The following is a 16,097-nucleotide window of genomic DNA, read 5'->3' as shown; positions in this document are numbered from 1 at the left end:
GATAAAAGTGTTAGTGATCTTTGATCTAATAATGCTTCTTGGTGGAAACTCTCAGAAAATCATCCAAGATAATTCAAATAAAGAGGAGAATAGAATAGATGGTACTGAAATGATTCATGGTGATTGCATCTACATTAAATATACCTAGGCTTCATGGGAACTGTGAATGAGAAGTTAGAAACTGTCACAGGCCAAGCAGACATTCTCTAATCTCTCAATTCCTCTCTCCCATTCTCCCTTCACATGGATTCTCATCATTGGTTCTCTCTGTAAACTGATTCTATTTATGCATCTTTCTGTATACAAACTTTCCCTTTCATCCAATCCCAACCCCACTAGTTGTATAATCTGAGTCCATTACCTAAACTATCTGAGCACCAAATCTAAGGTCATAGAATTGAGTTGCTTGCAGTGGCACATGGATTTCAGATCTTTCACCAGTGCAGGAAGAGAAAGGAATAACTATACTCACTGAATATTGCAGGATCCAAACGATATAATGTGCTCAGTCAATGCTAACAGTGAATACCTGCATCAATAAGTTGTTGCCATCTGAATCCAAGGGAAAGTAGTGAACAGATTGTATGAATATTGGGTACTTTGTATCTCCCTTTCTGAGTTTAGCATTTCAGGCTGTATTACAGTTGATGTTTATTAGGAGAGGGATCCTCCCAATTGATCAAGGGCTCACCTGGTATAAGGAGCGAAGTGAACAACAAGCCTACCTTAAGATAGAGTTTCATATCAAGAATATTCAGGAGTCAAGAAGGACTATATGAGGTTATTATATAGATATATATTTAATATAATATATGTGATTGTGGTTACAGATACATATTTGGTGCTTTATCAAGAAGTGTGAGTTACATAGTACACAACATATTGGTTACAAAATTAGAAGATAAACACATTGTTTCTAAATGAAAAACTTATGGGATAAATGCTGACAAATGGATTTCCAAACCTTTCATTTCTACACTTTTCTCTGGGCTGGTCTCCTGAAGATGAGTTGCAAGTTGCAGCATTCTTAAAAAATTTAGTCCCCCCAAATTCTAATAACATATGACATGAAAAGAACTTTTGGCAAAAATTATCCAGATTACTTCTCTCCATTGGAAAATTTTTCAGCATTTCCCATTGTTTTGTCTATGCCTTAGTTTATACATTTTCCTAGATGCTTTTCCTAGTTAAATGCTTTTAATTGTATTCATTATTAGATAACAGTGGTTAGACTCAACTATTTAAAATGTATCCTCACACAGGGGGAGAAAAGAAATGGAGATATAGGTGTGAGACGGAAAGGAAAATTGTCTCAGGTGAAAAAACAAGAGGCTTATCAAACTGGATATAAATGTTGGTTTTGTAGCTTCTCTACTAGAAATGATTATTATTAAACTGTGAGGTGAGGATAATATTCCAAAGTTCGGTTGTCTGTCTTTTTCCCTTTACTCTCTGCTATGAGTTTCCATTCAAAGCTACAAATGTCTCTGTTGGAAGTCCTGATCTTTTCAGTTCCAGTATGCTGGGGAAAGCCTTTCTTTGGATATCTATTGCTCTGGTCTGCCATATAACCTATTTGAATGAAAATATGTTTAGCACAAGGAGTAGTTGCTAAATTGCTAAAGAGCCTTATCCAAGGCAAGAATTGAACACACTCTTATAGAATGGAGAGCCTGGAAAACCCATACACTGAGATGTATCAAGACATTGTGTCCAGAACCTACAGAGAGTTACCTGGCCCTTGGGTTTGGACATTTGGATGTTAGAAACTGGGTTCTCCATGCTCTGCTCTCTGGCACATGCAAGCCCACTGGGGAAAGAAAATCCTCCATGTTTCTTCTTTTATCTAATCAAGAATCCCTAGGATATTAAAATGGATTTTCACATCAATCTGCATTGTTAGTCAAGAAAAGCCTTCCTGCAAATCTTGGTGGTGACAGCAAAAACTATTTGATTTTCAATCAAGTGGACCTGCTTTTAAATGTCTCCTAGTGAATGGACTCACTTTGTAGGTCTGGGCACTTACTTCTTTACCACTTCCCATCTCTCCTTTCCCCCCTTTCTTTTCTCATGACCCTATTTCTCTCAAACTTGCTAAATTACCAGGAAACAAGGAAAATGGCCTGCTAGAGGGAATGATTTCAGGGATAAAAATGATTCCTCTGAAATATGATAGCCTTTGAAATGATTCTCAAATTATCAAATTTGTGATGAGACAGATAGCTTGACAAAGCCCTGGCAGGGAATGTTTATTAGTTTACCAATTGATTTACTAATGGTCAAGTTTTTATTGAAACTTCTGGATATCTATTATTCTTTGGGAAATAATAACAAGTCCACCCTGTTGAAAAGGAGTGTATACAGAGAGCACATCAACCAAGCATAATCCATGGCTTTGTAGAGGACAAAAGTAAAAACAATTTCTTTAACAACTTCTTATCTTTATGCACTAAAAACTGAAATCTGCTTAAAGCATAATTTATACCATAGAGAATTTGAGTACATAGGTGGTATGCGGAGTGGGCCACAAAATGTTTTCATAAATTTGATTCTATAGATTTGAAAGCAAAGTTACTGAAACACCTCAGTTCTGCATTTCAGAAGGTGTCTATCTAAGAGAAAGAAAATGTGTGTGTGCATGTGTGTGTGTGTGTGTAGGGGGTTGTTCACATGAACAAGCATTGCTTTAGCAGATGAACATGGAACACGGCCTCCTAATTTACTCTGAGAGTTGATAGTCTGTCTCTTTCTTCTGGTCAAGTTTAGATCCTAATCAGACACCAACCACAAACTATCTCAAACCCAGGCAGAAAAACAGGTTATGGTGGTTACCTGACCTACCTACCTAATCCTAGGTTTCTCTCAAGGATGAGAAGCATATACTCCTATTCCCATTGACCACCTCTCTACATCCCAGATCCACTTATGACGGTTACATTTTCCCAAGGGAGGAAAATGCCTGCACTACAGGGCTCGCTTTTGCATTGAGTTTCATACTTTCCCAGGCAATTTACTCAAGGGAGAGTGGGGAGGAAGGGGAGGAGGCAAAGGGAGTGATAAACAGATGTTACACATTTTTTTTCCTGGAAAGACCATCCCAGTTTTCCTAATTTCCCAAAATTTAAAAGAATGTTTATTTTGTTTGTGTTACTATAGCAACTTCTAGTAGCTCAGGTTTTTTCCTAAGTTTAAAAACACCAAAGATTTCAAAGAATTTTCTAGGGCCATTTTTATATATTTGCTTTTTCATTTGGGGCTGTGATATTTGTATTCCTTTTAATTTTATTATTTAGAAGAGAGTATGTGTGTGTGTGTGTGTGTGTACTGCTTTAAATTTAAAATCATATTTACATATATATTACATGTCACCGGTTGACTGCAAGGCATTCATGCCTCTTGTAGCCTTTACAGCATTGCCCTCCTGGTTCTTTTCCTGCCCTCTGCCTCCTGGGTTCAGCTTATGAAAAGGTGAAGGTCCTTCTTATCCTCCACTGACAAGTCTACCCACTTACATAGGATGTGCAGTCAATTTGTGAATACAGTCAGTCCGAGTCTTTGTCACATCAACCATCTTGGTGAACTCTGTAATCTCTAGTTAATTCTCTGGGTATTTTCAAACATTTTGTTGTTTCAAATAATATGAATAAAATATTTGAAATATTAATGGCATCAAAATTTTTCTTAAAAATGTTTTGGCATTCAAGAAAAAAATAACTCACCTAGAGTCTTCAGTTCATAAATTTTCTAGCTGCATTAGCAAGTAAAGGATTGGTGATTTTGTACTGATTTGGGGCAGCATAGACAGATGTTGAGGATGGTTGTGCTGGGAATTCTTGTTGTGAGTTGCTTGTCACTCCTACACAAATAAACATGGTGAGAACTTCTTTTTCATGCCCACAGTGTTGATCTGGCCTAGCTGTCCACTGCTTGATGACGGAGTTTCTTTGAAGTGAGCAATACTGACAAATACGAATGAACTCATACCAGACTAGCAAGAGTTGGCAGTAGACACCCAGTCACTCCGACCCATTTTCAGAGTTTGAAATGGCAAGTATTCAGGAAAGGCACATTAGCCTTTGAAATACCAAAAAAAAAAAAAAAAAAAAAAAAGGAAAACCTAACAAATACAGTCAGTGTTTACTCAAAGAATACTGTCATATAGTTGCTTCACTTTCAATATTCTTAGGAATTAGCTGAATAAATGGGCTACAAACATGTGAAACTAGGAGTGTGTGAAAGAAAAAAAGAAACAAAAGGAGTAAATACAAGACTAAACAATGTAGTCTTCTACTTAAACATTTCAGATTTTTATTAATCCTTTAAAAATTACTTGTTTAGTTAACTCAGTGTCCTCACCTTGGTTATACCCATACATAGTTTGACTCTCTTTATTACTAGATTAAGTAAATCATTGCTTAATCAAATCTACTAAAGATAAGAAAAAAATTCTAGCGAGACTTATAATAATGAAATACAGAACTAAAAGTTTAAACCCACTAAAAAAATACCATGGCTTATCAATTGGCTGTGTGTAAGGCATGTTAGGGGTATAAATGTGCATTTTGACTATAAATACAATTCATTAATGCAGCGAGCAAAATAGGGAGGGAAGTGAGGGGTTGCTAAAAGATCAGATTATTTTGCAAAATGCAGGGTACTTTAAAATTCTATCTCACTTAGAACGTCTCTGCATTTAGTCAAATTAAGTTTTCCAAAGATAATTTGGTGTTTTAAAGATAATCGTCACTTACTAAACAAACTGATGGCATCATAGGACAACTAATCATTTTAGGCTTGACAAGATTTTCCCATCTTAGTGTACAGCCCTCTTGATATTGAGGTGGGAGACCACTGCAATGAGTAGCAACTGTTTTATATGATTGGAGTCAGAAATTTTGGAATTTTATACTCACACGAATTTTAACTAATTTGAAAATTGAAACTTTGTGCCTACATACTAGAGGCATAGATACATTTATAAAGTAGTCCCTTGTCAATCTCAGGTCATTGATTTAATACAGAATTTGGTAACTTTATGCATGGGAAGGGATGAGGGAAGTATAGGGAAAGAAGCTATATGGATGGTGTTCAGATTGATTTTATATAAACACAGCATATTTATGTATCTATATCTCTTGTTTATAATCTCTAGCTAACACAAAGATGCTCTCAGAAGAAGATCAATATTTTTTAACAATATATTTGCTTAAAAAATCCAATAGTGCCTACCTCATAAAATTCTTAGCAACTTTTACTAACCAAGTTCAGAAATAATGAGAGGGGTGACCCCCTCATGGATCAGAATTTTTTTAAAAATGAGATCAATTAGTCTCAGTTGAAACTGGTCTTTCCACATCCACATTCTTTTTCATACCAATTTAGGGGGAGATCCATTACCTAAACCAAATGGACCTACATTCAATGATATCATATTCTTCTCTTATATTTCCTTTGATAGATTTTTTTCTGTCGTTCTGATTGAGTTTCACAACAACATACAAGAGTAGAGCTTAATTAAGAATGGGGGCAGGAAGAGGAAATTGGAAAAGGAAGGCATTTGGGCAATAGATAAACATCCAAAACAATGTGGCCAAAGGAGGAAGCAACACTCCCTGGGGTTTTCTGTTTGAGAGTCTTTGAGCAAGCTGCTATAGGAAAATATGTGGGTTGCTGGAAAGTGCAGGGTTATTGTGGAGGAAATAACTCTCAGGATGATTCTCACAGACCAACTACATTGCTACTTGATGAACTCCTGATAAAACCCAGAGCGCACAAAGCGAGGCAGTGAATCCTTTTCCATCAGGGCATGGATTCTTTTCTGGGCCACATCAAAGCTGCTTGAGGAAGGTTCCTCCAGGTTCTTCACTGTGATGTCCTTCGTGAAATGATCAATATTCACCTGTGAGACAGGAAACAGGGTCACTGAGTCAGCCAGGTTGTGGGATTTGAGGAGGGGTTGGGAGAGAAGTGGAATTTCTCACCAGTATAACACATGAGGGGAAGAGAGTCATAGAAAGTGAGAAATATCATTTCTATTTTATACGCAGTGGGGTAAGGCAACTGGTGCTTCAACAAATGCATGACTCAGATTAAGATCAACCAGTTTTAGACACCCACTGTTAGAAACAAGCAGCCAACACATGCAGACCTCATATAATCCTCACAATAACCCTAAGAATGACTCTTTCCTTTTGTAGGGGAAAGATAGATAGATAGATAGATAGATAGATAGATAGATAGATAGAGACTTCTTCAAGATCACAGAACTAATAAATGTATTTGAATGCAGAGACTCTGAATTTGAATCCAAGTATCCTGATGCCTAATCCCACAATCCTCCTACCACAACATTTGGTTTCACACCTAGTGGGGAGAATGAAGAGAGAGAAAGAACTTCTGACCAGGGATCCAAGACCTTTTGCATGGTTCTCGAAGAATAAAGAAACTTGGTCTTTTCCTGAAACTAAGTGGGAAACAATGGTTCTAGCACAACAATAATAACAATAGCAGCTAATACTTACTGAGTGTGGAGAACTTAACTTTTACAGGCACTGTGCTATGAATCTTGAATCTTACAACTTCATCTTACAACTCTAGGAGGTAATACTGACACCTACATTTTACACCTGAGGAGCAGAAATGTTAAGTGACTTGCCCAAGATCATAAGTGCTAGAGAGAAGACTCAAAAGCCCCGCAATGTTGCTTTTACCCAGTAGACTGCAGTGTTGGAAGGCATTACGGCGTATTTGTCCTGAATGCAGGGCTACTACATCGAGCCACTCCCAGGGACACCATTCATGTTAGGGTCCGTGTAAATGGTCCCCTGGAGTTGTACAGTGTACAGCCTGCCTGGGCTTGTCTGAGTATGATTTGAGAGAAATCACTGTACATCACGTTGTATGTTTCAATGACTCTTAAGGTGTCTGCATGTAAAAGAGAAAGAAACAAATCAACCAATAATTCTGAATTGGAACATGAGAAAAATGTTTTAGGTCTCTCCTGGGCTGCTAAAAGTTCTTGATACTGAGAAAAGCTATTTGGGCTCAGAGAATTATGAAGCAGCTTTAGGTCAGAGTCAGGGACAAAGACATGAATGGGAGTACCAGGCCAGAACAGACAGGAGTGACTGTGACTGAAGGTCCAGGATGAAGTGAGTTGAGGCTATGACATGTTTTCCACAGGTGAGAGGGGCCTGTGTGCTTTATGCAGGAATGGCAGAAGACTACACAGGCAGCACTGGAAACAGCCTCAGAGGTGAGGTAGTCTGACTCCTGCCTTCACGGGTGAAGACTCTGAGACCCAGAGAGGTCTCTACATGCCCACAAACAGCTAGTGAGGGACAGAGGTGAGGCTATCACGTATATTTCTCTATTCTCAGTCTGTTATTCTTCCTGCCACACGAAAGCGATGTTTCTTCCTTCTTTTAAATATATACTGAGCTAGGTGGGCAACCTTACTCAAATAGTTGAATTTCTAAAAATTATAAAATTATCTCCTAATCCTATTTTTTAAAGAAGTGATGTATTTAAAACTCTCTAACACATTGTACACACCAGCAAAAACAGCTATTTATCTTATTATTTTTATGTGCATGGGCTCCTCTAATGAATCATTTTGATATATACTCATCTGTTTATTAGAGAGCCAAGAAAATATTTTTCATTAATTTAAAATATGGACAGTTGACAATTTGCAATATACGAGTTTTCTACTTATTGAACTATGCAGGGTCACTTCTCTTTTTTTAATCTTAGTTCCAATTTTTTTACAACTGTATCTCTCCTTCAGTTCCTTATCTTAAAGAACTGAGGTGAATATTCAGAGAAAGAAAATTTAGATTACTATTTGCCTGGGTAAATTTGTTTTATAGGTCAATCTGCTAGTCATCAAAATGAAATAGTAAATTTTGGGGTCAAAATACAAGATTTGGAGAATTTTAAAAATAACAGCTACAATTTATTAAACATCCTCTAGGTACACATACATATATGTGAGATGATTACAGTTAAGGGAACTGAGAATTAGAGAGCTTTAGTGAGAAACTTGCCCAAAGTTACACATTGAGAAAGGTCTGGGTTGGGACATCTGCACCCATTCATCTCACAAATATCACTGAATGCTTATTACGTGTCAGGAGCAGGATTCACATTCTCTCTGAGGCCCAGCTCAGAGACTGGAGGCCAAGGGCTATTTTAATTTGAGGTCACAGGTCCTCATAATGAGGGTTTTGTTTATTTTGAAACTTCATTTTTAATGTCTCATATTTTCATGATAACCACCAATGCTCTAATAAGGAACCTCGAGAACAATGTTTTCCTGGAGCTCAAAGCAATAGTCCAGATGGGTCTCCACGATGTGCAGATACTGCAACAAATCCTAGACTTCTGTAAAGAGGAATGATGTTGGTAGGAAGATAGGCTGGAAATGGGAGATCAGTTGAAGTCAGGAAATGGGTGTCAAATTTAATACTAATCTCCTTGGTAACATCACAAATAGAGATTCCATGTGGATAGAAGAATAATGTCCCAGCACAAAAGGCATCAGAAGTAGGGGAAGCTAACATATATGCATAGGGTGGGAGCCTGAGGAGTAGAAGAGGAGATCTGGATAGGATTCCACAGCAAGACTAAGCCCAGTTCCATCTTAGGACTCTCACTTTCTCCACCTTGACCCATGGTGCTCTATACTCTCATGCTCCTGACCTCCACCTCCTGTGTCATGGAGGGAGCTCATCTGTTAGTATTAGGTATATAATTTGTCCATCCATTCAAACATATTTATCTTTCAAAAAGGATCAGTGATGAGTAATGCATTACCAAAGGAATAAATATCAAATGGTGGGACCTCAAGAGTCTAGAGCACCTGTGAGAGAAAAAGGATATTGGGGATTTTCCCCTCTCAAATAATCTTAAGTTAATTACTGCCTACCTAGAGGGTTTGCTCAGGTCACCCCTGTGATTGACCCCAAATCTTGATGAAATGTTTGATGTCCAGATTGGATTATGGGGTGCAATGTGAAATTAGTGACCTGACCAAAACATTATGAACAGGTCTTGCTGAGGTCATCCTGAATTCCACTGAAAGCTTTTTCAATTCAGTTTCATAAATAGCAAAGGGCAGATAAACTACCACAAATCCTCTTTGAAATCAACACACATCTTGTCTTTAGCAGTCAATGGTATATTGTCTTCTGACATCTCTAGCACTATTATCTTGTAATCATTTGATTTTTGTGAGTAGAAACCCTGCTTCTCCTGACTAGAGTGTAAATGGAAAAGGCCTGGGGGAAACAATGGGATGGGGGAGAATAGAAGGGACAAGAGAGAGTTTTCATAAAAAAAGAAAGGGAAGGGAGGAGAAGGGGAAGAGGAAGAGAGAAGAAATTAAGTGGTAGAAACATTCAGTAAGCATTCATTAGTTCAAATGCTGAGATATATATTTTCACATCTGCTCTTTAATTTCATCCTCACAACAATCCTGCAAAAATAGTCTTCATTACCCTCATTTTCCCAAAGAAAGAAGCTAAGTTCAGACAGACTCAATAATTTATCTAAGATCATACAACTAGTATCATTCTGACTTGCGATTACATACTACTGAAAAGAGACCCATGATTGCTTAGAAAGTGGTCTAAACAGAGTTCAAGTTCATACCTGCTCGACTGTGTTGCTCTGCCTTTGCACTCAGTAGGCACTTACGAAAGGTGGCCCACTCTCAAATAGGAATAGCCTGTAGCTGCAAAGTGTACTGCAGTTGGAATTCCTTCCTGGGAAGTTGTTGAGCTGACCCCCACTGACCACACTCACCCACCTTCCCATCAGGACCAACCTCTTTAGGAGCCTCCGCTTGGATGAATTCTTCATAAATTTTCTTTGCCTTCTCAGCCATCTTGACAGGGGACTTGATCTTCTTGTAATCCTCACAGGCCATCCAGAACTCAAGGTTTTCCTCACTAAATTCAGACTTCAGGAAACTTTTGAAACTGGCAAGTCCGTCTAGCAAGGAAAAAGGTTATTCGAGGAAATGTATTCACCCTATCTATCTATCATCTATCTATCTATCTAACACTATATCCCACGTTGTAGCCTAGGTTTATTTACTATATATTCCTGTCATTTATGCCATAACCTTACAAAAGTTAACTCATTTGCTCCTCATTACAAATCTATTTTACAAATGAAGTCAGAGAGATCAAGTAACTTGCCCTTAGTTAACCAGCTGGTAAGTGGCAGAGCTGGGATTCAAATCCAGACAGTCTATATTTAGGTGATGAAAGTTTACCTGTATACAACATCCAGGGACACTGTGAACACTAATGCCATTCTGGGTACTTATCAATTACCAAAAAGAAAAAAATACATTTAAAACTTGATTTGGTAGTGTAAGTAACATTAATGTTGATTCTTGTGTATGAACTACTTACAGTCTTTTTTTTTTCTACAGATGATTTTTGAGCAAATATCATGTTCTGGGAATTATGGTAAGTAAAATAGACATGGTTCTGGCCCTAATGAAGTTTATAGATCCTGGGGGAGGTAGAAAAGAAAATGAAGAAACACACACAAATAAATGTACACAACAAAAGAAAACCATACGAAAGATAGTAAGAGTAACAAAAGTGGTCCTAACCTCATTTTAGGTTTAGGGAAAGCCTCCATGAGAAAGTGACATTCCATTTGAGACCTGAAGGAGGAGTGGGAAGGGGCCCGATGAAGTCACCACTTGCAGAGTAGTTACTATGCCCATCAATTATACATCAGTCTATAAACATATTAAATTCAGTACAATTATTATAACTACTGTGATTCTGTTTTCAGTGCACTGTTGCTCATGTAGAATATATTTCAACTTATAATTTAAATATATATACATCTATATACGAATATCTATCTATCTATCTATCTATCTATCTATCTATCTATCTATCTATATATTAGAGATTCTTGGGCCTGATCCTTTTGTTTTCTTTTTCTTTCCTACCCCTCCAGCTCTAACCTCCAAAGTGGTAGATAAGTAGAAGGCAAGGTCAGGATTTAGGAAGACACTGGAGAGGAACAAAGGAAAAATCACTCTATATCGTCAATATTTTCTTCCTTTTAAAGCCGACTCTTTCTCTCTTTCTCTCTCTCTCTCTCTCTCTCTCTCTCTCTCTCTCTCTCTCTCTCTCTCTCTATATATATATATATATATATATATATATATATATATGCTTTTTTTAAACCCAAATTCTAACAAATGCATATGTACTGAGAGAGAATCCATGTCCATTTACTATGTAGGGAAAGTAGATTTCTAAAGGAAGGAGAGAAAATTCTAGTTTTCCACAGACTGTATCACAATTACAGGCATGCCTGGCATGTCATCTGCCTCTCAGGGCAGAAGGTTGGACTGACTGTAACCAGTACATCAGGGTCCACTTTTCTAACTTGTTCCTCATCAGGAGACACTTCTGCAATTCATTAGTTTTTACTTGCAGACATATTCATGTACTGAATTCATTTCCTTTGACCTAATTTCTATCTATTTCCCTTCCCCTTGAGTATTTCTCCCTACTCCTTTTTATGGACTCTAAATTTTCATTCATTAGCCATTGCTTAATACATCGATTTCATACAATATGCACAAAATGTGATGATTAAGCCTGAAATATATGGTTGTCTTTTTTCAAATTTCCTTCTGTGCATTTTTATTGTCTTCATACCCCTCACAATTCCCTGAAACTGTATTCAGTTCTAAAGAAACAGAATGGCTAAGTTATAATTAATTGGATTAGGGTCACCAGTGATTCTGAATCCAAACAAGACACTTTGCATTTTAATCCCCTCTCTCTGTACTTAACCTAAAAACATTTTTTTATTGATCAACACCTAAAAATACATTGGGAAGTGATGGTAGGTATGATAAACGATTTTCTCTAGAAACCCAGCTAGAAGAATTACTTTGAAACCACTTGATAATGTTTACCTGGATAACATCAGATGTATTTTCCCTCTCTCTCTGCCCGTATTTCCCACCATATTTCCGGCACTATTTGTTATCATTTAGTGGCACGGGAGTCAATGGTACATGCTGAAAGAAGAAATAACCCCCGAATTCTCTCTCTATCATTCTTAAAGTTTTCATTCTCTCTTAAACAAAAGGTGTCAGGTAGTCTTTGTTGAAATGAGAAAATTCCCAGGCACTTTCTAGCTACCGGGAAATGACGATAGGAATGAAGTCTTATGAGCGCCCACACAATCAGGTCTAAGATTGTAGACAAAGCAGTAACTTCACAGAATAAGTCTGGGCCAATTTAATCTCATTAGCCCCATGTCCCCACAACATGGTGATTCAGGCACTCTGAATCACCCTCTCCACGTCTTTGAAACAGATAGAGATAAAATTCTAGCCCTCAGAAACATTGTTATTTATGACCTGAGGATATATTCCAGGATTCCACAGCAATGTTAACGTTTACCATACATTTACCAAATCGTCCTACCCAGAAAATGCGCTTGGAAAATAACTTTCCAGTGTATTGAGTCCATTTCCTGGGTACTGGTTTCATCATTCTCTTGAATCCCATGATGTTATCTCAAGGCTTTTTGTCAATGTACGCACTCTCAATCAAGACTCATGAAGTGGATTTATTATTTATTTATTGGTCTGGGAGATGTTTAAAGCTATTCTTTCTCTCATCTGGATTTTGAGGATTCTCCAGAGGGTCCCTTCCTAGGACCCTATAACGCCACTCCCCAGATGATTTCTCCTCCTTAACCTCTGGTTTTCTACTGGTCCATTCCTCAGAGACCCTGAGGAATTCTCATTACCCCTGAGGAAGTCCTCTTGGGTCAGAGTCAAATCTACTCTAGGCCAAAGTCTCTATTCTGTGAGGAACACACATATCTTCTTTGCCTCACACTATTCCCCTGCCCACTCCACACCCCTGTAGAGCCCTCAGTACACAGCCCTGAAAAATCCCTACATTATTCCTTGCTGAGCCCACACAGAGCCTCAAAATACCATTCCACACACATCTTCGGGCATCCTTTTCCTAAGAAGTAGATGAAACCCACCTGATCTTCTGGTCTAGTGGGAACACTCTGGGTTGTGACCCATATTATAATCCCAGAGCTGGCCCTAATGAGTGATGTTACTTTTGACATCACTGTAAAATAAAATAACAACCCTGCCAAAATGAAACCACCTATAAAACCACTTTAAAAATAAAAAGAATATAAGACAAATCCAAGTCCAACTGGTATAAAGGAAAAAAAATACTGAAAAGTAGATTAGCACAAATCTCTTCTCCTAGAGGAAAAATAGTGAAACGTTACTGATCATTGATAAATACCATTACATAGTTTATTTTCAAAGCATGGACTCTAGAGTTAAGATTGCCTGGAGGTTGATCCTTACACATCACACTACTACAGTAACTTGGGCAAGTAATCTAACCTCTCCAAGTCTCAGTTGCCACATCTGGTAAGTGGGGTACTAATGGAAACTACCTGACAGGGTTGTTATAAGGGTTAAATAATTCATGGAAAGCTCTTACATGACGTTGAACATAATGATAGCTCAATAAATGCTGACTTTCATCATTATTATTCATGCCCAATTTAAAAGTAATCTTTACCACCATTCAAAACCCAACTCAAATGTTGCCTCATATACAAGGTAGTCTTTACCCAGTACCTTCAACTTGCTGTTGAGGATTTTTATCATCATAAGAGGAGAGATCACTTTCTTGTTTTTTGTTGGGATTATTTGCTTCTATGGCTATCTTTCCCAGGAGGCTCTTGATGATTTGAGTTCAAGGTTTGAGTTTCATTTATCTTTGCCCTTCTTTTGAAAGCATCCCACCTCCTAGTCTAAATCTGTGGGCCTAACATTTAATAGAGGTTCAAACTGAATAAAATAAGACCCATTGAGACAAAAGTTTCCTCCCAAGTCTCAAAACTGAAGAACCCAAACATTAAGGAAAAATAAAATGACTGATTTTGCTATTGCTGTAGTATTTTATTTCATGGGCAAGTTACCTAAGCTCTCTATGTCTCAGTTCCCTTTTCTGAAAAAATACGGATTGTTTTTGTACGTAAGTCCTAAAATTATTGAAATCGTTAGATAAACTAATAAATGCAAAGTGCATAGGACAGTGCCTGGCACATGGTGAATAATAAATGTAAGCTATTGCTTTTATTATTATAATTGTTGCTTTAAAGGGAATTGTGGCTACCAGTGAGTAAGATGATGATAAATATTAGCCAGAAAAGAGAAGGGAGAAAATTGGAAACAAAAGAAGAGAAGCAGAAGGAGAATGCAAAGACGGAAACAAAAAGAGGAGCCAGGAGCCAGGCTATTCCATTCCCCACGCAAGAGTCCAAATCTCAAGAGGGTCTCAAGGAAATGTTCTGACATTTTGAACCTCCTGGGGCAAAAAGATTCACATAAAAACTTTGCTACTACTGGGTTGTGTTTCATTCTTCGTCTGTTCTTAAAGACAGTCATGTGGAAGAGTTTAATGTCACTGTCTTATTTAAACTCCCACGTGCAATCTGTTTTTGTGTTTAAAAAGCAATACACCAGTTACGTGCCCCATGGACCTTCAAAAAGAAAACAGATGGTGCCATACATAAAACTGAAGACAAAAACGTAAGAAATTGATGTTCTTTCAGAACAGAGTCAAATACACTGGGCTATTAAAAATTATTTTTAATAGGTTATTAGGTAATGCCTAATAGGTTTTAATAGGTTTAATAGGTTATTACCTTGTAATAACCTATAACAGAATATAATCTGTAAAAAATGAATCATTCTGTACACAATGCAGTATTGTAAATCAACTATATTTCAATAAAAAAAAGATTTTTAAAAACTGAGGAAAGAAAGAGGAATCTTGTGGAAGAGAAAAGATTGAGTAGCAGCTTAACCGTCCTTTTTTTAGAGGTTTGGTACCAATTGATTTCATTTCCACTCAAGAAAATTTAAGAAAAAATGTGGCTTTAAGAAATGCTTGGGGAACTGAATCAATAGCTTACATTAGCACAAGAGAATGCCAAAGGTTCCTCATAAATCAGCAAATATGCCATTCCTTGAGGTTAAATGATTTAATTTATCAAATCAAACATGCAAGAAGGGATTGTGAAGCTTTAAATACGCATTTTTCAAATGTATCTTTCTTCATTACCTATTCTTCATCAATCACAGCTAATGTCAGAACTATCATAGTTCTGGTTATAGACCGTTAGTTTTTGCAGATTCAAATAAGAATATCTCATAAGAACTGAGTTGCCAGAGTTTGGCTTAAAAGTTATTCACGCTGCACGAAAGCTGGTGTTTGGGGAAATAGGTCAAAAATTGTTTCTTTTTTCTTTTTTTTTTTTTTTAATAAATTTATTTATTTATTTATTTATTTACTTTTGGCTGTGTTGGGTCTTCGCTTCTGTGCGAGGGCTTTCTCCAGTTGCGGCGAGCGGGGGCTACTCTTCATCGCGGTGCGCGGGCCTCTCACTATCGCGGCCTCTCTTGCTGTGGAGCACAGGCTCCAGACGCGCAGGCTCAGTAGTTGTGGCTCACGGGCCCAGTTGCTCCGCGGCATGTGGGATCTTCCCAGACCAGGGCTCGAGCCCGTGTCCCCTGCGTTGGCAGGCAGACTCTCAACCACTGCACCACCAGGGAAGCCCCAAAAATTGTTTCTTTAGGTTGATGGTGTTGGGGTAGAATTACTTGGGCATGCCTGTCATTCCACTAATCCTCTTCTAGAAATAGCTGGACAGAGAACAGCAGAGACAAAGTGGCAAGAGACAGACGCAGCAAGAGGGAGAGTCATAGAAGCAGAGATAGAGGGAAAAACGGAAAGAGAGGAAGAGACAGAGACACAGAACAGAGAAACAGAGGCAGAGGGAGGGAGAAGCTGTCTTATTCGCTCATGGCATCACCTCCCATAGAGCATGGCACTCTTTTGTTTCTGTGAGATCTCTGTATCCATACCAGAAACCCTCTTTTTCATTCATGCTACTTTGAATGGATAGATATCTTCTCAAGGAAAGAATTTTGACTAGAACAGTTATCAAATGCTTTTCCATTTATTGCTTGGGGAAATCGCCCAAGTCTT

The 16,097-nt window shown here is 37.8% G+C and overlaps 1 protein-coding gene across 1 annotated transcript in view; it reads right to left on the bottom strand.

The window, feature by feature from the left end:
* Positions 1 to 824: 824 nt before the first annotated feature.
* RGS5 (regulator of G protein signaling 5) overlaps positions 825 to 16,097 on the bottom strand; it is a 51,489-nt gene continuing 36,216 nt past the window's right edge. The window contains exons 4-5 of the mRNA XM_061183163.1: positions 9,830 to 9,996; positions 825 to 5,899 (exon numbers count right to left, since the gene is read on the bottom strand). Coding sequence (XP_061039146.1) covers positions 5,738 to 5,899; positions 9,830 to 9,996 — 329 coding nt within the window. The 3' untranslated portion in view covers positions 825 to 5,737. The remainder of the gene's footprint in view (positions 5,900 to 9,829; positions 9,997 to 16,097) is intronic.

This window comes from Eubalaena glacialis, chromosome 3 (assembly GCF_028564815.1).
Source record: "Eubalaena glacialis isolate mEubGla1 chromosome 3, mEubGla1.1.hap2.+ XY, whole genome shotgun sequence".
NCBI lineage: Eukaryota > Metazoa > Chordata > Mammalia > Artiodactyla > Balaenidae > Eubalaena > Eubalaena glacialis.
This window is presented reverse-complemented; position numbering and strand designations above follow the sequence as displayed.